General features: G+C 40.9%; 1 protein-coding gene across 1 annotated transcript in view; it reads left to right on the top strand.

Annotated features, from left to right (window-relative positions):
- CDK14 (cyclin dependent kinase 14) overlaps positions 1 to 23,541 on the top strand; it is a 654,255-nt gene that overhangs the window by 448,076 nt on the left and 182,638 nt on the right. The window contains 1 exon segment of the mRNA XM_020987443.2: positions 21,216 to 21,279. Within this exon segment, the coding sequence (XP_020843102.1) occupies positions 21,216 to 21,279 (64 nt within the window).

Here is a 23,541-nt window from a genome sequence, read left to right as displayed (position 1 = left end):
TAACAGGTGGAAGGCAACCATCCTTTGAGGGGCTGGGATCATTGCTACCTTTTCCTTCATGGATTGATGGATAGTTTTGATGGCTAACTTATCTTTTCTGTAATCCTGTCTGCAGGTCCCCCGTAGGACCAGAGAGGAAAGGTGAAATAGTAATATGAAAAGAAATAAACTCATCTTAAGAGATCGGGGAAAGCACTGTAATGTGGCCAGCATTTTTATGCCAGTCAGAGTTTGATAACTTTTTTACAGACGTGCTTTTTACTGAAAACAACAGACCGCCTTGACAGCATTTTAGGGATTTGCCAATAACTTGACCTCAAACCATTTCATTTATTTTGGCAAAATGTGTTGACTACAAGACTCCAGTTGTTTGGGAGATATTGCTAACTTCATAACTGATTTGTCATGTTAAATGGAGCCAACAAGGTATAGTTTAAAAACAACAAAAAAATAAAGCTCCATCTGGAGCCACGAGACCTAGGTTTGAATACTGACTCTCTCACTAAGTTTTTCATTGTACAACCCTGGACAAATCACTTTCATTCTGTGAGGCTCAGTTTCTATAAAAAGAGGATGATACTTTGCCTATTGCAAGGAAATGTTGTGGGGAAAGCACCTTTTAAATATTCAAAGCATTTTAGAAATGGGGAGTTAGAATGAGATGCTAAGTTGAAAAGCATGTGGTTTTGAAACTATTTTACAAGTATGATATACAGATATATATATATGTGTGTGTGTGTGTGTGTGTGTATATCACACACACACACACACACACACACACACACACACACACACACACATACAGCCTATATGGGTCTATCATATATACAGACTATATACAATCTATCATATATATGAGTATATTGTATATAGATATACAGACCACCTGAGTCAGGAGACCAATTCTGGTCCTATCTGTGGAACCAACTAGATTTGTGACCATCGCTATACTACTTAACCTTTATGTGGCTTAATTTTCTCCTTTGTTAAAATGAAAGGGAGGCAACTAGATGGTGCAGTGGATAGAATGCTGGGCTGGGAGGCAGGAAGGCTCATCTTTCTAAATTCAAATCTGGCCTCAGACACTTACTGGATGCGTGACTCTGGGCAAGTCACTCAACCCCATTTGCCTCAGTTTCCTCATCTGTAAAATGAGCTGGAGAAGGAAATGGCAAACCACTCCAGTATCCTTGCCAAGAAAACCCCAAATGGGGTCATGGAGAGTCGGACAGAACTGAAATGAATGAACAAGAACAACAAAAATGAAAGGGGTTGGGACTAGATTATCTCTTAGGTTGCTTGTACACATAAATTCTATGATGTTGTGCTATTCTGAAGAATGATTAATATGATTATGTAAAAAAAGATTACCACTTTGAATTCTATATACATTAATATTCAGATCACAGCCATTTACCTATTAATATGCGGATTAATGGAACACTGCATGACATATGGCAGTTTGCTTAATAAAATCTGCCAATAAAGGGAAGTTGTAATTAAATACAGGCTTAGTTTTTATGAGGACATCCAGGCCAAAAATGTTTCATGAGCACATTTTTAAGCCACAAACCGACTGCAGAGAAGATTCTTGTAGAAATGAAGCTGGTTCCAGCGGGGACTAATACTTTCTGTCCTCCAGTTGTTCGAGAATAGTCTACCTAGATGACACATTGGAAAGGCGACTAGGCTAGTCCGAATGCAGACTTACCCTGGGCAAGTCACTTAGCCTCTGTTTGCCTCAATTTCCTCAACTGCAAAATGAGGATAATAATAGCACTCACCTCAGAGGGTTGTTGTAAGGATCAAATGAGATTATATTTGTAAAGCACTTAACACGTGTAGCGCATAGTAGGAACTTAAATGCTTTTTTGTTTCCTTCCTTCTTAGGTGGTTTTGGCACTCAGCATCTTTCTAGTAGAATGTCAGCTTTTTGAGGGCAGAGACTATTTCCCTTTTATCTTTGCATCCCTAGCCCCTAAAATAATGTCACACTCGGAGTATTTGCTCAAATAATGTGTTTTGGTTTTTGGCAATTGGGATTAAGCGACTTGCCCAGGGTCACACAGCTAGTCTCACGTGTTTGGTCTGAGGCTGGATTTGAACTCAGGTCCTCCTGACTTCAGGGCCAGTACTCCAGCCACTGTGTCACCTAGCTGCCCCTTCAAATCATGTTTTGTTGAATTGAAACGTGACTGAGAAGAGGCAGTAGCAGGCGAGTGTCATAGTAGGTAGGCATCAGCAGTTACTGACCCTTTTTGACTCTTATATTTATATCTTCTCTTTAAGAATGGTCTACATACATATCAATGGGATCCTTGATGAAAACAGGAGAAGCAAAGATATTAAGTAATTTACTTAAGAAGACCACATTTTCTGGTAATTGACTAAAATGTATTAAAAATACATGATCTTTCAGTTCACTGCCAATGTTCTTGCTTTGGCCACGGAGTGAGATGGCTCAAAGGGTGACGTAATCTAATTGGCAGCGATTACAGGGAAAGGAGCGAAACAGCAGGTGCTTGTGGGGGACCAGCTTCCCTGATTCCCTGCTACCACCTATCCTTTGGCTTGAGATTTGTTACCTCCTCCCTGTTCTCTCTGTACTTCCCTCTCTACCTAGTGATAAGCCATCCTCAAATATACCCAAGATTCAATAAACTATGGGTCAAGGGGGAAAAAAATGCACGATCTTTCTATGTTTATCATTTGTAAATTGCAAAAGAACATTTTGTTTGGTTAATTAAAATACAGATTTTAAGATTTTCTTACAACAAGGTATCTTCCATACACATTGAGATTGTTGTACACATTCCTTGATGCAACCGCAGAAATAACTTTGTTCAGTAAGCCTTTGACTGCAAATGAGGTATAATCCAAGGAAACATATGTTTACAAAAGATGTTCTCCACCGTCATGATGTCAGACTCCTAGCTCAAATGGAAAAAGAATTCCAGCTGTTCTTCTGTTTAGATAGTGAGCCGCTCCAGCTGTTCCTGTTTGTGGGCAATGTTTTGCTTATTGTATCAAGTCCCAGAATACCAAAGGGTCAACTCAGTGAGGTCCATAACCACACAAAAGAAAATGTATTAATAATCCCCACAAGAAAAATTAAGTGGATGAAGAATAGATGTTGCCCAGATTATGGCATATAATTGGATGGATAATGCATTGAGTTTGTCTGTGTGTGTGTATGTGCATGCAGGTGTATGTGTCTTACATTCCTGTTTGGGGACAATGATTTGGACCTATAATTAAATAAGAGGGAAAAGCATGTATTAAGCTCCTACTATGTGCCAGGCACTGCATTAAGCGTTTTACAAATACTATCTCATTTTATCCTTAGAACATCCCTAAGAGCTAAGGTGCTATTATCATCCCCATTTTTGCAGATAGGGAAACTGAAGCAAATCATGCTGCCCAAAAGCAGATAGCTAGTAAGTGTTTGAGGCCAGATTTTAACTCACATTTTCCTGACTCAGGCCCCATGCTTTATCCATAATGGTTGAAGATCTCTCCAGGCATCTCCACTGAGTGTCCGCCATGACTGAAACTCTCTCTTCTTGTCTCCACCCCTATTTCTGGCTTCCATCAAGTCTCGGCTAAAGTCCCACCCTCTGCCTTCCCTCTCCTCCTTAATCTTAGTTTCTTCCCTCTGCTATGGTCTCCAATTTATTCTTTATATATCTTTTCTCTATATAATTATTTGCATGGGACCTATACCAGTGGAAGGAATCCCTATACATATGAGTTCTATTCCAATAATTTTATACAAACTTATTGCAAAAGATCTTTATTTGAAAAGAAAGTAAAAGCCTAGGTGGGTTTTTAAAAATAATGTTAAAATAAGCATTAAGCGTCTCCCACTTGGATGCACAACTGACTTATGTGCACCTGCTTCTTATATACAGATGATCGTCCTTTAAGTATGAAGATGCTTGTGCTTGACCATGGGAGCAGTGCTCATTCTTTCCATTAGTACTCCCCCCCACTCTATTTCTTGCCTCTTTCTAATGGTGTGGGGGAGGAGGAATCTGCTATGGTGGGACAGATAATGAGAAGGATAATGGGAAGAAAGGAGGCGGCAAAATCTGCCTTGCTACTGTTTTTATTCCCTCATCTTTCAACTGTTTGCCCCTGTTTGAACATGATCCATGTGAAGTTTAAAAGAAAGGGATAGAAGAAAGATGAAGATGAGCAGCTTCTAGAGGACCTGGTGGTACTGCTCCCACCTGCCCTTTTATCTCCTCCAGGACTAGAAGCGAGAGGGGAGATTGGAGGTAGAGGGACCCACGGCCTTCCCCACCTGATCCCTCAGGGTCTGCCTCAAGTACCAAGAGCCAGGCCCAGTGACCGTGGTCATAGGGGATGGGAGTGCGCCCTCACGCTCCTACCACTGACTGTGCGTTAGATCTGTTCCTGTCGTACCACTGAATACACATTTCCCCACAAAATTACGCACGGTGGTTAGGGTCAATGTGCCTAGTAATTCAAGTCTGATTTGACTTGCTTGTTGATTTATAAGCATTGATTAAGTACCTGCTATATGCCAGACACTGTGGTAAATGCTGCAGATAAAGGCAAAATTAGTCCCTGCCCTCAGGGAGCTTACAGCCTAAAAGGGGGTGACAACATGCAGACATCTGTGTACACAAACAACATACGTGCAGGATGAACTGGAGATAATCAGAGAGGGAAAGGGCCATTCAGCACTACTTACTTACATGCGGTAGATAGAAGATGGGTTAAATAGGCTTTTGTAAGCTGACCAAGCCACTGCATCTTATATTTTCTTTATAAAAAATGGCAGTATGTGTCAGAGGCTTGAATGCAGGGCTTCTTGGACCTGAGCCATTTCTCTGGCTACTACCTCACAGCTGCCTCTGCTTAAGATTCTATAAGTAATAGAATTATTATGATGTTGTATTATTATCATCATTATTATATGCACAGCCAGAATTCAAATCCAGGTCCGCTGGATCTAATTCCAGGCTTTCTGCTTTAAACAACTGATTTTTTAAAGAATCAGCCTCATTTTAACTTCTTTGGTCTACACTTGTCTATTTTTGCACACACGTCATTGCTTTGTATGTGACAAGAGAATTTTCCTATAACTGTAACAACAAATTCCAGATATGTGCTTTTATATTTGGGGGCAGTTACCACCAGTTATGTTTGCAGGCTAAGGATACGTGTGTGTGCCCGTGTATGGATGTGTGGGGAGAATTATGGAGTGGCTTATCACAGAGCAAAGCCGTATGGAGATTTGGGAATGACACTCATTTGCTTTTAATAAGTCAGTGTTCAAGAGCACTGTCTTTGTTTTGTTTCTACTGATAGGCATAACATCTGTATTCGTATTTCCTGAGCTCATCCTATACATTTTCTTATGTATACTGAAGTATATATTTTAAAACTATATATTATTTTAAAGTATTATTTATACAGCTGTACTTTTTGGTACCGCGCGTTCTTATTCAGTCACGTATTTTTGATAAATGTGACCCCAGTTTTTTTTCATTCATTCATTCATTCATTCATTCATTCATTCATTCATTCATTATTTTTTATTTGAAAACCAGAGGGCTTGGAATATGACACACACTTTAGTTTGCAGAATTATACCTTCCCACAAAATGTGCTTGAGACTGTCATAATTATCAAGCTTAAGTATAAGGGTGTTTGAGAGGCCTTCCATTACTTCATTATTATGGCTTAATGACTCACCGTTTTCCAACCTAATAAAAATATAAGTTTTGTGTAGTAGGCAGTGATGAATGCGGGACTCAAGTGTTTGTGTATCTCCTCTATGTGTTTTAGCTGACCTTAAGGTTGCCACACAAATTGCCAAGGGCATCAGTGAATGAAACATCATTAACAACTTACATTGTTATTGTTAGCTGATGAATCATTCTCTTCCTGAAAGATACAGTTTACATTGAATACTCCCATGATGCTTTGTGTATGGACACCCTGTATTTATTGATTATTAAGCACCAGTTAATTGGGGGCTGCCCACAGCTCCTTTCCCCACCCTTCGGTTCATAGAGGCCCATTATATAGCAAGAATAGAAGCTTGACTTCCCCCAAATCTTCCATTCCCAATTTTATTTTGTTTTTTGGCAAAGAATTCAGATGATAAGGAATTCTCATTGAAACCCGAATGCTCAATTTCATGCAGTCCTTCGTCTTTCTAGTGCTTCCTGGGATGTTTTCCACAGTTAAAGGCACCACAACAAAGCCACCTCTTTCTGCCTGGCTGCTTCCTGCCTTTGCTCAGGACAACAGTGCCTCCTCTCAGTGCAGAAATCTCCTCATTCACTGCTAGAGTGTTTTTGTGTGCATCTTGGATGCTTATTTGGGCTCCCGTGGTGCACAGTGAGGAGTTGACAGATAGACTGCAGCCAGATCACTGTAATATCATTCTGTCTGTAAAGAAGAAAGAGGGGAGGAAGGAAGAGTGAAACAGACATGAGAGAGTCAGGGTGTAGGGAGAAACAGGATGGAGACAGACCAAGAGAGGGATGAGAAATAGATGACGGAAGAGGCGTTTGGGGGAGACATATTTTGAATGTGCCGTTTCCAGTCTGTGAATATCCCCAGTGATGTGTGATTTTGCTCCATTTTCAGAAGAAAAAAATCTGTCATCTATCACATAAATGTATTTAATCTGATAGTTCATTTCAAAGGTGATACAGTGTGTTAGAAAAGTGTTGGACTTATGGTCCTGAAGGTTGCAGGTTGGATCTTATACAAGACACTCATCCCCAGTTTCCTTACCTGTAAAATGGGGATTGTGCCTGTAGCTCCATATTATGATGCATGAAGTTGAAAAGGTTTCACATCTGAACCAAGTCGGTGTAATTAGAATAAGAAGGAAAGTAGCTGATGGGGAAAATACTTGTGTCCCATACAGGTCTGACATCCAAGATATATAGGGAACTGACAGAAACATATATAAGACCAAACACCAATCTCTAATGGATGAGCATTCAAAGGACATGGAGAGACTGTTGTCAGAGCAAATTATTTTCAGCAGTGAATGGGTGGGCAACTAGGTGTCACAGTAGATAGAGTACCTAGCCTGGAGTCATGAAGACTCATCTTCCATAGTTCAAATCTGGTCTTGTATATTTACTAGCTGTGTGACCCTGGATAAGTCACTTAACCCGGCTTGCCTCAGTTTCCTTATCTGTCAAATGAAGTGGAGAAGGAAATGGCAAACCACTCTAGAATCTTTGCCAAGAAAACCCCAAATGGGGTCACGAGGAGTCTGACATGACTGAAAACAACTCAACAACAACATGGATAGTGTCCCTACCAGGGACTTTCCCTACAACTCAACCTTGCAAGTTGTAATTCCAAGTTACCTAATCCAATCCAATCTAAATTTTATTATTATTATTATCATTATTATTATTATTATTTTTGCTTTTTGGTGAGGCAGTTGGGGTTAAGTGACTTGCGCAGGGTCACATGGCTAGTAAGTGTCAAGTGTCTGAGGCTGGATTTGAACTCAGGTCTGACTCCAAGGCTAGAGATCTATCCACTGTGCCACCTATCTGCCCCAATATTTATTATTATTACTATGTGCTAGGCACTGTGCTAAGTGCTGAGAATACAATTAATAAAAAGAGAGACAGTCCCTGCCCTCATTGAGCTTACAGTCTAAGGGAATTTAATTTTGAACTACCTCAAGTTCATGATCAGGTTTCTTTGTCAAGTTTCTTTATTGGCAGGGAGGATATAACAATATAGTCCCAAACTGGCAGGGCTGATTTGGGGCTTAAATGAAAAATGTATATAAATCACTTTGTAAGACAGAACACTTTAGAAATATCAGCTATCATCATTACTATTTGATTAGGCTGCCTTAAGTTGTCCCTGTATTATTTTTCCTTTCTCATAGTACAAAATTTCATTTTCAAAGAGTACACATAAGTCCTAGGATTCATTTCAAATTTATGAGAACTGGTATCCAAAGGTAAATATCCTCTTAGAAGTATCACAAACGCATTGTCTATTTTTATTTTTTATTTTTGTCATTTAGGGCATCTGGGATTTTTCCTCCTTGGTGACCTCTCCTGAAAGATTTAGCTAAAATACCAGATTTTAATTTGTAAAATGTAAAGTTGCATTCTTGGATTTATCAGAATGAATAAATTTATTCTAAAAGAACTAATCCACCTAAGAAGATGGATTAATTGTATATTTAAAGGCCAAAGGAAACAGGAAAACCATCTATTATATACTTCTTCCCTCTTGTTGGAGGAGGGACATAATCATCCACTTCTAAAGCCATTTTGCCTTTGTAGCAATATTTCTCTATCATTTCAAGGTCAACAACAAAGCTCTGAAATAAAATTAATGGATGTATTGTTATCCATATTTTACTCTGCAGAGTGTAGAGTGGGGTTTATGGGGTGTTCAAGGAGTTCCAGCACCTCTAGTATGAAGACTGCAGAGCCCCTTTCAAGGCTGCTTGTCCACCTTTGGTGTTCACCCCCTACTCAGCTCTCACCTGTGGCTCCACAAAGCATTAGCATGTGCAGTAGCCACACCCAGGGAAAACCTTCTTGGCCTATGGGCTAAACCAGGTTGAGTGAAACTGGTCAGGGCATTAGAGGTGTCTACCCCGTGCAGGTGAAGACTTCCCTGAACTCTGTGGAATGGGTGGATGAGAACAGGTTTGTTCCGGTGGCCATAAAGGCAGCTGAAATAGACGCTGTGGAGAGCTTAGAGTGTAGTCAAACATGGAAGGTGCCAGGCTCTTCCACTGCATTTTGGGTCATCACCAGTCATCCCGAGTTTTGTCTTGCCACTGGACTCAGATGAGTCTGGAAGGGAGAATGAGGCTGATGACTATGCAGCTCTGCTTCATTTAAATCCAGTTCATGCAGGAGTCAAGACAACCCTCTGTAATGCCTCTTTAAAATCCAAGGACAAACAACGACTCTACAGAAGAAGAAACTGAGTCTCAGGACAATTAAACTTGGTAAAGGAAGAATGAAACCAAGCCCCTTTTCCTTATGCTTGTTTCATTCATAAGATGTCCACATTCTCAAATTTGGTGAAATATATCTGAATGTGTGTGTATGAGTGTATGGGGGGGGTGGCGCGTTCCCATTGTTATGTGCACCGTGGCCAACTATAAATGTCAAAGCTGGAAAAGTGTTTGGAGATCATTCCATCTAGTCTACTTATTTGGCAGATAAAAAAATTGGCTCAGAGAGTTCAAAGTGACTCACACAAGGTCATACACAACTTATTACCAGTGCTCATAAGCGCAGGACCCCAGACCTATAAGTCTTCCAGATCAGTGCTTTTCCCACTTGACTGTGCTGACCCTTTTCATTTTTTTTGCGTGTGTTGCAAACATTATCTTTCCCACCTACCTGCATCAATGATGTTTTCTTTTCCTAATTCTATAGCATTACAAATCTCAAAGAGACTTTGAGAGATTATCTGGTGAAGATAATCTCCTTTCCTTTAGGTAGATAAATTAACAAACTGGAAGACTTTTTTTTGAAATGACATTGTCAAGCCTCTAGGCTGTTTATTTGAGTTCCTTCTCTTGCGATTACTTGATATGTGGTAAACGACTCAAACTGTTTGGGGATAGCTTGTTTCCCGACCTTCCCAATTTCAATGCTTTGAACAAAATGCTGCCTAAATATTCAGGCTCTTCTGTAATGTGCATGAGGTAGTAGGAACCAGCTCTACTGTTTTACTATCCGCTAGCTCCCTCTGCTGGTAGTTCTCTAGCATAGCTTTTAAGTGGTTTGTTTAAAAATGGTACAAACTCTCCCTGTGAAAAATTCCTGGAATCATACATAGGACTTGGTAGTTAGATTTGGATGAATCCACAGACATCATTTAGCACAGTCTCCTTATTTTAAAGGTAAGGGAGGCAGGATTCAAGGAGGGTAAGCAATTTACTGAAATTCACCCAAGAAATATTGGTAGAACCAGGATTCCAACTGACTCTGAAGCCAGTGCCCTTTCCACTCTATCGCACAGCCTCTGTTAAATGAGTGTGCAAAGAAATGTCATCGTCTTCCCCATAACTGGAGAATTTAGTTTTTCCCATTTAGTTTCCAGTCCAATGGAACAAGAAAATGAAAAATTGTTAGCAAAGACCTTCTCAAACAGATGTCCCCCTGCCAGTCTCCTACTGCTAAAGAACTGTAAAGTAGCCTTTATTAATATTTCTTCTTCCTAGGAGCATAATTATGCCTTCTCCATATGTTGTAGTGACCTTATTTATTAACAGCTAGAAATCAGGGGAGATAATATGGGTTTCTGGCCAGAGACAATACTAGGGCCATTTCCCTGCCCTGATCCCAAGCCCTCAAGGCGGCCATGTTTGTGAGTGACCTGTGACTCTCTCATCCCCCTCACAGAAGAGTTGTGAAGATCTCATTATAAAGTATATATAAAAGTACTTTGAAAGCACTTAGGCCTCTATAAAGCCATAGCCATGAAATATATTCTTTTCCTTTAAAAAAATCAAAGCCTTTTTAAAAAGTATATTCATTTCTAAATATATACCTCTTACCTCTCCTACTCAGAGAACTTCTATAACAAATATTTCCAAAACAAACAAACAAAAAAAGCAATTCAGCTAAACCTATTCAGGCATGGAACATATTTGTGAAATATATGCAATATTTCACACCCACACTTCCCCTCTTCTCCAATGAAAGATAGCAGGTACATTTTCTCATTTCTTCTCTGGAGCTCAGGTTGGTCATTAAAATTGTTGTGTGTGTGCTCTGTGTAGGACGCTGCTCCACCCCAGCTTGCTTTCACATAGTGAATCACCCAGGGGATGACCACCTCGGGTTCAAGGTAGTTGGTGCATTCTAATTCCTAAAACTATAGCTCACGTGCTGCCCCCACATATGTGTTCCCCTTTAATAGTCAGTTGTGGTAATTAACTGGAAGCAAACATTCACTGAAATTGAACATCAACAATAGTAACAAAATATTTCTTTGGTGAACCAAAGATGCACTCTCCCACAAATAAGAATAGCATCAGTGGGATTAATGGGCACATACAGAGAATGCTAGTAGAGACATACATGTTGAGGACATGAGTGGCCAAGTCAACTCACACCTCCAGCACTGCAGGGCCTGCAGTCTTGCCTTTTCTCTTGGTATCCTTATACTACTTATTCTGTATATAGCATCTTTCCTGGTTAGGTCATTCTGCTGGGCTCCCTGGGACAGCTCTATAACTGAACTCTGTGGGGCTTTTCTCTGCTGGACATGGCATCTCCTAATGGGTAGAATATTCTTCAGGATGCCATTGCCTTTGCAAAAATGTGAGAGGGGTGTGTGTGTGTGTGTGTGTGTGTGTGTGTGTGTGTGTTTGTTTGTGTTTGTAGGGGGATAGGAGAGTGAACTCCTTCACACATAACCTTTCAACTCCTAAGAGACAAAAGGAAAAAAAAAAGTTCACAGTGATTTCTCAAAGGAGCTGGGTTTACTTCTGTAGCTGTTTTTCAGCTATCTGAGATGACTCCTTAGAACGTATTCAAACATTTTAAAGTCAACAGGAGCATGGTGTCATGCTATGCTTGTCAAAAGCTAGCCACCCTATAAATCTGTCAGGATGAATGAGAAATTTATTCATACTTTTTAAAAGCATAAAGAAGTGTAAGCAATTCTTTATATTTCCTTGAGGAGTAGCATCAGGGCACTGATTTGAAATCATGAGGAACTGGGTTCAGATACTAGTTGTGATTTAACCTCCTTGTATCTTAATTTTCTCATCTGCTAAATGGGAAAATGGACTTGGTGATTTCTAAGGTCTCTTTCTGTTCAAAATCTGTCATGTAACACCTTAACAAGCAGTCTGAAAGGGGTTTACCATCATTTCTCATTGTCTTTATTATATTTTCAATCCATCCTTTAATTTGATCAAGTGAATTGAAGGATACTTAATTGGTAAAATTCCCCTTGATCACTCCCCCTCCCCACCCCATACACACAAACATAATTACATAAACTTCAGTTTGGGGTTTTTTTTAAATTATTCTTTCATTTGTTGTCATTATTATGTACCTTGTTTTCCTATTTCTACTTCTCTCCATGTCTTTCATGTAAGTACTTCTTCAGCTCATATGTATCCCCATGTTTCTCAAGGCTTTGTACTGGTACTCCAAAAGGAGGTTGGAGATGGATGTATAGATCTGGACTCATCTGCCTAGATATTAGATGAGATCACCAAGTCAAATTTCATTTATTTATTTATTTATTTTTAATTTTTGGCTAGGCAATGAAGTTAAGTGACTTGCCCAAGGTCACACAGCTAGTAAGTGTTATGTGTCTGAGGCCGGATTTGAGCTCGGGTCCTCCTGAACCCAGGACTGGTACTCTACCCACTGCACCACCTAGCTGCCCCCAAGTCAGATAATTTAGAGGAAGGACAAGGCCTCAGGATACCCATGTTTAGTGGGCATGACATAGATGAAGATTCAAGGAGAGAGACTGAGAAGGAGTGGTCATATAGGTGGGAAAACCAGGAGAAATCAATGTCATGAAAGCCTGCAAAATGAAGAAGGATGAGAATTGAGTAAAGGCCATTAGATTTGTCAATTAAGAGAACATTGGTAAATGAAGAGAGTAGTTCCATTTGAATGAGGAGGTAAGAAGGCAGACTGCAGTGAGTTTAGAAGTGAATGATATGAGAGAGAGTAGAGAAACCTAGTGTAGGTGGCTTTCTCAAAGAGTTTAGCCAAGAAACAGAGGAGAGATACAAAACAGCTAATAAAACGAGATCATGGCTATTGGGGCAACTAGAGGGTGTAGTGTCAGGAAAACCTGAGTTCAAATTATGCCTCAGACACTTCTTAGCTGTGTGACTGTGGGCAAGTCACGTACCTGTTTGCCTCAGTTTCCCCATCTGTAAAATGAGCTGGAGAAGGAAATGGCAAGCCAGTCCAGTAGCTTTGCCAAGAAAACCCCAAATGAGGTCGTGGAGTGTCAGACATGACTGAAAGGACTTAAGAGCAGCAAGAATCAAGTGGGTGTGTTTTGTTTTTCAGAGACCGGTACAACGCAGGCATGTTCTTAGGCAACAAGGAAACACCCAGGAGACAGGGAGATGGTAAAGATTAGAAACTGAGTTGAAATGATAGTGGGGATGATCTGCTGGAGAAAATGGAAGGGGCAGGGCTCCAAGGCCAGCATGAGGAGAAGGGGTACCTCTTCCAAAAGGAGTAAAATAATCTAAAGGGGTGTAAAATAACTAGGCCTATTTTCATAGCTGAGGAAGAAAACAGTTGGGGAGAAGTGGGGATGAGTTAACTAAAGTCCCACAGACAGTAAGGGGCAGAGCTGAGAATTTAGTCCGAGGCCTCTGACTCCGAATCAAGGGCCTCTTCTATTATACCGCATTGCTTTGTTTTGTAACTGGGATACTGAGGTCCCCAGAATTGAAGAGCCTTGCCCAGGGTTATAGGGCTACTGAGTGGCCAGGCTTGAATTCAGGCCTTCCTGATTCCGAATCCAGCCCTCAGCATACTAAGTCAGGAATGCCTCTTATTTTATAGACAGCTCCATGTACGCATAGGGTGACAAAAGCTTCGTTACCATTGAAACATTGCAAATGATTCAGTGTTCCTCCAGATAATGCAGAAGTGGCCTCCAAGTCAATTGGAAGTCTAGTTAATACATGTGTGGTGTAGGCCCTCTGGCAAGAACTTGAACTCATTTCCTTAAGATCTTTAGTGCATCTGGGAGTGACTTCTCACTCTCTCTGTGGGAGCTCCCTCTACTTCTTAGAGTTTGCTAGAATTGTTTGCTGCCCATTTCTACTGGTCGGGTATTGGGGTTTTCTCCAGTTGGTCCCACTCACTGATTTTTAGAGCTCTGGGGCCTTCGTTGTGCAGCAAAGAAAATCACCAGAGTCTGCGGAGCTAGTGACGTTGCTTATAGTTAGTTATAAGAGCAGATCAATAGTTTAGGCAAATTCTGACTTTTCATTGAAGAAGTTTGGGGTGCTGGGACCCCAAGAATGACTAAGAGAAGGCTTGACTGTGTGAATTTGTTCCAGGTGACTCTGCCTTAGCATTCTTAGGGTCCCAGTACCCCAAACCTCTTCATCATGATGTAAATTTCATTTGGGGCCTTGAAGGTCAAAGCTCCGGAAGGCTCCCTCCTACTTTTTGTCATTTGCCAAATATACATATCTCAGCAGGGAAGTCATTTCTCCAGCCTCCTCCCTCTGAGCTGTGAGTAGGATTTTTTTGCACTTGGGATCAGCCCTACAAACCAAGTCAAACACATGCTTCCTTGGGGGTTGGAGAGGGTGTATACCATCGCATTTGGGAGGCAGAGACCCTAGAATATGTCAATACTTCTGATAGGAATAGAACATTCTGTCCCCAGGAACTGGGCTATTTGATATCTTCCTATTTTAACAAAGTGTCATTGTTGTTAGCTAGCATTTCTTTATCATTTGAAAAGCCTTTTAAAGCAGTATCTCATCGGACCCTCACATCAACCCTGGGAGGGAGGTTATTATCCCCATTTTACAGATGATGAAACAAAGGTGGCGCAGAAGTTAAGTGACTTGCCCAAGGTCACACACCTAGTAAATAAATGTTGAGGGCCAGGTTTGAATTTGGATCTTCCTGATTTCAAGTCCCACATTCTATTTGCTGTGACATCTTGCTGCTACATCTAAGATAAATTCAAAAAAATATTTTTATATTTGGCATCCAAAATGCATGATCTGGGGGAGAGGGAAGTCAAGTGGTAATCCTTATAGCAAATATGGAAGATCTGGGGGAGATGGCTAAAAGAGCTTAAAATGAATCTTTCCCCTTCCCCCAATCTCCCCAAATGTGTTTGAGGTGGTAGGCACATACATTTAGCATCATAGGAGCATCAATTTAGGCTTAGAAGGGACTTTAGAAACCATCTAGCTGAAGCCCTTTACAGATGAGGAAACTGAGTCCCTTGGAAGCTTACCAACTTACCCATGTTCACAGAGGGAGTACCGAAGGAGGCATTTGAACCTAGGTATTTTGATTCCAAATCCAATACACTTTATATTATTTTGTTGTTCGGTCATTTCAGTCATGTCTGACTCTTCATCACCTCATTTGGGATTTTCTTGGCAAAGGTACGGGAGTGGTTTGTCATTTCCTTCTCCAGCTCATCTCACACACAAGGAAACTGAGGCCAACAGGGTTAAGTGACTTGCCCAGGATCATACAGCAAGTAAGTATCTGAGGCTGGATTTGAACTTAGAAAGATGAGTCTTCCTGACTCTAAGCCTGGCATGCTATCTACTGCAACACCCAGCTGCCTCATGCTTAATATCATACCATTGATCCTACAGATCAGTCTCTAAATTTTACATATGTGTAAGCTGAGGTCCCAGAGAGTTAAAGTGACTTGGCCGGTGTCATAAGAAACACTTCTTCACCTGTTATTGAAATTGAGGTTAAGCTGAAATGGAATCAAACAGCCCAAATCTCATAGACTCAAAGCCTATTCAAAGCTGGGCGGGACCTTAGAGACCATGTTGTCCAACCTTCTCATTTTACAGAAAAGGAGTCCCAGAATTAGGTGTTAGAACTGGGAAGAGAACTCAGTTCTGACTCCTCCACCAAATGATCTTTCTGCCATGTTGTTGAAATCTGACCCATTTTGAACAGAGAACCCTGGTCTCAGGACTCACACAAGTAGTTCAGCAGGGAGGGCATCACTTTCTTGGCTTCCTAAGCTCAGTATCCTTCCTCTTCAATGTCCCACCCCTATACCATACCCATTCATTGCCAAAGTTTAAGTAGCTTAGGAGGGCAAAGATTGGGGGGGGGTGGAATGTCTCAGGGATAGAGGAGCCAGTGGCCTCCACCTCCACCATGGGTCTTCATACCTGTGTCTTTGCCACCTTTTAAGTGTTATTTGATCCAGTCATCCACCCTAGCTTTCTTCCTAATTCTCTCCTCCACTTCATGGCCAAATTCTTTGAGAAAGTCATTTATCCTGTGTGCCTCCTCTTCCTCTATTTGTACTTGCTTCTGAACTCTGTGCCATCTGATTTCTGAGTTCATCATTTATCTGAAACCACTATTTCCCAAGTTGTCTTTTTGATCTCTTGATCACCATATCTCATGGCCCTTTCTTAATCCTCATCCTATTTGATGTCATTGCAGCCTCTGCCATCATCTCCTGTATGCTCTGTCCCTCTGGGTTTTTGTGACACTTCTCTCCTAGTCCTCCTGTGTTCCTGTTCATGACTTCTCAGTCTGCTTTGCTGGATCTTCATTTGGGTCACACCCACCAACCTGGGGATCTCCCAAGGATCTGGTCTGAGTGTTCTTTTCTTCTCCCTCTATACATGTATCTCACTTGGTGATCTCATGAGTTTCCATGGGTTCAGTTATCATCACGATGCAAATGATTCCCAAATCTCTATATGCAATCTTAGTATCTCTCTTGAGCTATAGTCCCACATTATCAGCTGCCTTTTAGACATCCCAAACTGTATGTGTCTTATAAATATGTGAAACCCAACATGTCCAAAACATAACTCATCTTTACCCTCAAACCTTCCCCTCTTCCCATTTTACTGTCACTATTGAGAGCATCACCATTCTCTCAGTCACTGAACTCAGTCATCCTACACTCCTGTTCACCCTACATATCCAACCTGAGGTCAATTCTTGTTCTTTACCTTCAGGAAATCTCTCATATGTCCCCTTCTTCCTGCTCACGTAGCCAACACCCTAGTTCGTGTCCTTATCACCTTCTGCCTTGGCCATTGCAATAATAACTTTCTAATTGATCTAGCTCAAGCATCTCCCCTCTCCAGTCCATTCACTCAGATACCAAAGTGATTTTCCTAAAGTATAGGTAGGTCTGCCCATGTCATCCTCTTACTCTATAAACTTCAGTAACTCTATTCCCTCCAGGATCAAATATAAAGCCCTCTGACCATTAAAACCCTTCACAGTCTGGCCCCTTTGCAGTGTTCTTACATTTTTCTGCCTTCCACATACTCTAGAATCCAGCTCCACTGACCTGCTTGCCTTTCCTCACACATGCCACTCTTTAGGCTCTCTTTCTCCCTTGGCACTCTCTGTCCCCCAAGCCTGGAATGGTTCTCCTCTTTTCCTTGGCTTCCTTCAAGACTCTAATCAGATGCTTCTTTCTACAGGAGGCCTTTCCCTATCCCCCACACCACTGGGAATGCCGTTCTTCCCAGAATTCCTCCAAGTTATCCTGTATATATCTTCTATACTATGTACGAAGTTATTCACATGTTATTTCCCTCATTAGAAAGATTCCCAGCTTTGAGAGCAGACACCATATTTTGCCTTTCTTTGTATGCCTGGAACTTAACACAGTGCTTGGCATATAGGAAGTACTTAATAAATGCTTGTTAACTGTCAAAATGAATACAAAGCATCATTCTTATTATATAGCCACTTTGAAGTTTTAATGATGTCCTGCCCACAGTTTGGGTGTTCCCAAATAGTGTTTAATGAATGATTCTTTATACTAAGAAAATCCTAACAAAAAAATGATGAGTGGCCAGTAGAATTTTAAAAAAAACATAAGTACCTTCTGAGTAATGGTACAAGGCCACGCCCCAGGAAAACTGTCTCAGCTAAACCAGGTTGAGAGTAATTGAAGGGGGGGGGGTGTCTACCCCAAGCACGTGAAGACTTCCTCTGGTAAGAATAGACAGATGAGAACAATCTGTTCCAATAGCCATGAAGACAGCTGAAGCAGGCTCTGTGGAATGTTTAGAGCTTGGTTAGACATCAAAGATGCCAAAGGAAACCACTACATCCTGGGTCATCACCAGTGGTCCTGACTTTTGTCTCACCACTGAACTTCGATAATTCAAAGAGAGAATGAGGCTGATGACTTTGTGCAGCTCTGCCTCACTTAAATCTGATTCACGAGCAAGTCACGACATCATGATATCATTGGTCCTCTTGGAAAATGAAGGACAAACAACCACCACCACAAGAACATCATGGGTGATTGATATCTGCATACCGTTTCCAACCCAGTATTGATCCCCCTCCCTACTTCCTTCCTCCAGAAAATCTTTTACAAGGAGAAAATTAGGTTTTTATTTCATCTTCTGCTTTTCTTCTGATGAAGATGTAAATGATTAGCAAATCTGGTCTCATAGCCGGGGATGAAGGCAATTTCAAAGATGCAGAACATCTGTATGTAGGGAAGAAGGTCAATGATGGAGGTTCTGTAAATCTAAAGTCAGTCCTAGAGTATCTTACTCAAGACTTTAAGTAAAGTAAAGGAAGATGAAATGTTTGTGTTCGGTGGACCTAGTCTGTTCTTGCCGGTAACTTCTATGTCGTAGCATTAAAAGCTTGCTAGTGTTTAAGTGCAGAAATGGAAAATGCGGCCAGGAGTGATGTGATCGGAAATTTTAGCTGCCATCTTTCCATTTAAACACACACACACACACACACACACACACACACACACACACACACACACACACTTCAGAATGGGATGTAGTAAGTGTGTTGTTCTCTTATTAGGAGAGAATGAAAAAAGTATCCAGGATCCTGGGTGATTTTTATTTAAAGCATGGAGATCTCTTAATATGTGGGATATAGGATGTACCCTTGCTGCTGGCTGGCTGGCAGAATGGGTTTAGTTCAGTCCTGCTTCTCCAAAGTTCTCCACCTAAAATGGGCACGTGCTTCAGGTGGGACATTCCCCACGACTGCTGTGTCTCCTCCCAAAGACACCAAGTCCCCCTATCTCTGGTGCTGATTCTGTATTTTGCCCAGAGTCACTATTATCACAATTGTCAATGCAGAAGACATTCAAGTGCATGTACCCTGAGGTGAATTAAACTAGTTCTAATCCCATTACCTCCACAGCCCTTCCTGTACATCCTCCTTTTTTCCTTGGTCTTAGAGAAGGGAACAAGGGGGAAGAGAATGAACATGAATAACGTCCACCATGTGCTAGGCGCTGGACTAAGAGCTTTATACATTTTCCCTCATTTGATCCTCACAGTGACCCTGGGAGGTAGGTCCTTTTATGATTCCCATTTTGCAGTGGAGGAAACTGAGGCAGACAGAGGTTAAATGACTTGCCCAGGGTCACACAGCTAGTAAGAGTCTAAGGCTGGGTTTGAACTCAGGTCTTCTTGACTCTAGGACCAATGCTTTATTTCTATGCCAATGAGTTGTCTCAGGGAGACTTTTATTTTTATTTTTTTGCTATCAGTATAGTCGTATTGATTATAATAATAGTAATTGAAGCATATTTAGCCTTCAGAACTCTTTTGCATTTCCTCATTTTCCCCATAGCAACAACATGGGGATGCTTAGCTACAAAGACCAGCAGTGACCCAACATTATGACCCAACAGGAAGAGATGAAAGAATCAATGAATGATAATTTATCAGTTATCTGTAAAGTAGAGGGCATGGTGGGGCTCAGGATACCCCCTTGCCCCCCCCCAAAAGAAAGTCACTTTCCTTGAAGAGCTTATATTCTATCAGGAAATGGACACACATAAGAATGTGTGTATGTATGTATAAAATTATATAAATATCTATAGATAGAAATAAAATAGAGAGAGAGCTAGGTAGAGATATATGGAGATAGAGAAAGAGAGAAAGAAGTAGATGTTAGATATTGAGGTAGAGACAGAGAGATATGGACATAGATTTTTTTGTTGTTTTTATTCAGTTGATAAGAAGTTTCTGACTCTCCATGACTGCATTTGGAGTTTTCTTGGCACAGATACTGGAAGAAAGAGGTATTGCAAGGAGGGACAGGAGGGAGGCCATTCCAAACATGGAGCACAGACTATGAAGGAAGCCTTGGTGATGGGAAATGAAACATTATTTTTGAAGGACAGCACCCAGCTACAGAGTGCAAGAAGGAATGTAGTGTGTAGGAAGTCTAGAAAGGTCTATTGGAGCCAGAGGCCTTTAAATGCCTGTCTAAGGTGTTTAGATTTGATCCTGGATGCAGTAGGGACCCACTGCAGGTTTTTGAGCAGGGGAGAATTAAAAGCTTTCTTTGGGAGTTGTGGGGAAGGGGTCGCTTGCTGATTCTTAATTCATGTGTTCCATTTTATCAAATGCTGTTTTCTATAAGATGCAACCCTTTATTTTGTGGTTAGTTGTTTAGTTTTGTTGCTAATTATTAAGTTTGACTTTAAATGTGTCATCTTCTAATTCTGAAATTCTGTGATTCTCTCTAGTGGAGATGTTTCCCCTACCACTCCATACAAGGCCAGATTTCTGTTACGGAAAATGAGGGAAATAATCTTACTCTTCTGTAGGAAGAAGAGACCTTAGAGGTCCTCTAGTGTAACCCCTTTATTTTACAAATGAGGAAACTGAGGCTCAAAGAGATGAAATAAGTGACCATAGGTCCCGCGGACAATAGTAAGCTGATTTCCAAGTGTGGCCCTCTTTCCACCCGTACACTTCCTCTTCAGTTTCTGCACAGAGATTTTGAGTGCTTTCTGGGAGGGAGTGTACCAAGTAGAAAGTACCAGCATAAAAGTTCTCATTTAATATAAGAATAGTCTCATTTTTTGGTGACTTTCCTTCTCAAAGGGTAGCGCGTGGCAAAGTGGCCGAAGTCCAGGCATTCAACATTTGGGTGGGATGCTAAAAGAATATGAAAATTGGTATCTGGAGGAGGAAAACCTTGACCTGTCATTGTTCCATATTTTAGCTTGATAAAGAAGTAGGATAAATGACAGTGAGCATTCTGCTGTTTGTTCTAATCCTTTGAAGTATCAGGCTGCCTAAAACAGACAGGCTTTAAGGAAGAGGATATCAGAATTCTTAAGACGCATTGGGCAATGAGGTGTGTAACTTTGGAATGAGATATGAAAGCTTCAGAGAGAAGCCCATGGGATGCCTCCATGTTAAGCGATCCTGACAGCCCTTGGTTCAAGTCCCAGACTGACTGATCAGGTTTAGATGTGATTTATAAAGCACAGCAAACACAGCTTTTCTTACCTCATGCAAGTATTTCTTAAATTACAAAGACTTCAGTCTGGGGAGGCCCTCTAGCCAGGTTTTGCTTTCACTCAAGTAAAACATCTTGGCACATGGTAATAGGAAGAGTCCGGGATATCATACTACATTGTGTCTAATGTTCCTGGACACTTGAGGGTTCTGAGTGCTTCAGAAACATTAACTATTATCCTCCCTGTTTCCTGCTTTTCACCAGGTTCTTGGAACGCCCAATGAGGATACTTGGCCAGGAGTCTCTTCTTTACCACATTTTAAGCCGGGTAAGTTTGTTTAACCAGCTATATCCTCTTAAGTGCACCACCCATTATGAGGATATGCAAATAAACCTTTTCCCACAAGCTCACATTAAATCTCAAGTATGTTCTAGCCTTTTTGTATGTCATGGCTCACAAATGTTACATCATGGCTTTTAGAAGGGACTTCCATGGTAAAGTAGATTGGCTAACATCTTGGGTGAATTCACTATTTTTTTCTGTAAGTATATCACCCCTCACTAAAGTGGCTAGTTTTTTTTTTTAATCTATCATGCTGCTTCATTTTGCATTATACTTTGAGGTTTTGTTTTCTGTCTTCATTTTTACTCAAACAGGGGTTGGTTTAATCTGATATCTTTTCACTCCAAAGAAACATCTGTTCAGTTTTATAGTCACCAGTAATTATATTGAGGCCCTCCCCAAGCTGGACACATCTGATGTCAATTCTAGTTTAAGATGAGGGTGGGTTCCACATACCATCCTCTACATATATATTTCTATCCCTTTCACCTCTTCTTACTTAAGGAATGTATCCTGGAGAAGATAGCTAAATTGACCTTTTTTTTTTCCCCCTAGAGGAAATGCTTGAGAAATCAAGGCAACAAATATTTGTTAAATACCTACTATGTGACAAGTATATATGCTGTGGACTACAAAAAGTAGTTCCTGCTCTTGAGGAAGCTCTTGGTCTAATGAGAGAGAGAACATGCAAACATCTGTGTATAAACAAGATGTATGGTGCATTCCAAAAGTCTTAATGAAATTTTAAGCTTCAGTAACTTCAATAGCATTTGGCATATAAGCTTTAATAGTTTGAAATAGACTTTGGGAATACCCTGTATGCAAGATAAATTGGAGATAATATAAGAGGGAATACACTAAGATTAGGGAAAGACTTCTTGCAGAAAGAAGGTAGGCCTTTGGCTTGACTTGAAGGAAGGCTGAGAAGGTAGGAAGTAGAGATAATGAGAGAGAGACTTCCAGGCATCAGGGACAGTGGGGAGGGAGTGTCTTGTGAGAGGACCAGCAAGGAGTGTCATTGATCATAGGGGATGTTTGGGGAAAAGTAGACAAGAAGACTGGAAGGGTAGCAACGGGCCAGATTGTACAGAGCCTTAAAAGCAAAACAGAGGGTTTTGTGTGATCCTGGAGGTAATAGGGAGCCACTGGAGGTGACTGAGTAAGTGGTAGGGGAATGACATGGTCAGGTCTGAGCTTTAGCAGAATCACTTTAATAGTGGAGTGGAATATGGGCTGGAGTGGAGAGAGATTTGAGGCAGGAAGGCCAACCAGAAAGTACTGACAGTTCATCAGTCATTAGGTGATAGCCAGAGACGAACGATCTGGTGGAAAACTAGGTGACAATTTATTTTCATTACACATTATTTTTCTAGCTATGGTTGAACGCACAATTCTAAAAGTAAACTTTAAAAGAAGGAATAAGAAGCCTATTTGTTTGTCTTTCTAGGGGTAATACTCAAAATACTGAAAGTATATCTGTGATCTCTTCAAAGTGGATCTTTCTTCCAGTGATAGAGATGGCAGCCCATCCCTACCTGCCTATCCTGTGCCACATGTGTGTACACGTGCACATATATGTCACCTAAGGTCACCACACTCTTGTGCTAGTGGCCCCCCTAACTTTCTCCCTTCATTGCAAGGATACCAGTGCAGGACACCAGCTGTCCATCTGGGATCCTGACCTTTGCTCAGCCTCCATTTCCCTGGTGGCATCTTGTACTTCTGTTCTTCTTTGGAGTTCCTCAGTGGTGATTTGTGGCAGCCTGCCCACACACCCACCATATGCCTCTTCATTGCCATCTGTGTCATATTCTTTTTTGTGTTTAAAAAGAAAATGGCTGTGTTTGGGGCAGCTAAGTGGCACAGTGGATAGAATACTGGCCTTGGAGTCAGTAGGACCTAAGTTCAAATCTGCCTCAGACACTTGACACTTACTAGCTATGTGATCCTGGGAAAGTCATTTAACCCTGATTGCCTCATCAAAAAAAAAAAAAAAGAATGAAAAGGGTTGTATTCCATGTCTTACACTCACACAATAACACTGGTTGAATGTAATCTAAAAATTTTTTAAAGATATGTACCTTTGTTTCCCCGAGAAGTGTGGGATCATTAACAGTAGAAAAATTTTTAAATCATAGAAGGCAAGCTATTCAAATTTTTGAACGGTTCTCATCTCTTAAAAGGTGTTCCTAAATAACTCAAGCCACAACTAGTTCTCATTCTCTCTCTCTCTCTCTGTCTCTCTGT

The sequence above is a fragment of the Phascolarctos cinereus genome, unplaced genomic scaffold (genome assembly GCF_003287225.1).
Source record: "Phascolarctos cinereus isolate Bilbo 61053 unplaced genomic scaffold, phaCin_HiC Scaffold_1;HRSCAF=81, whole genome shotgun sequence".
Taxonomy (NCBI): Eukaryota; Metazoa; Chordata; class Mammalia; order Diprotodontia; family Phascolarctidae; genus Phascolarctos; species Phascolarctos cinereus.
Note: the sequence above shows the minus strand (reverse complement) of the source record. Positions and strands in the feature narration are given on the sequence as shown.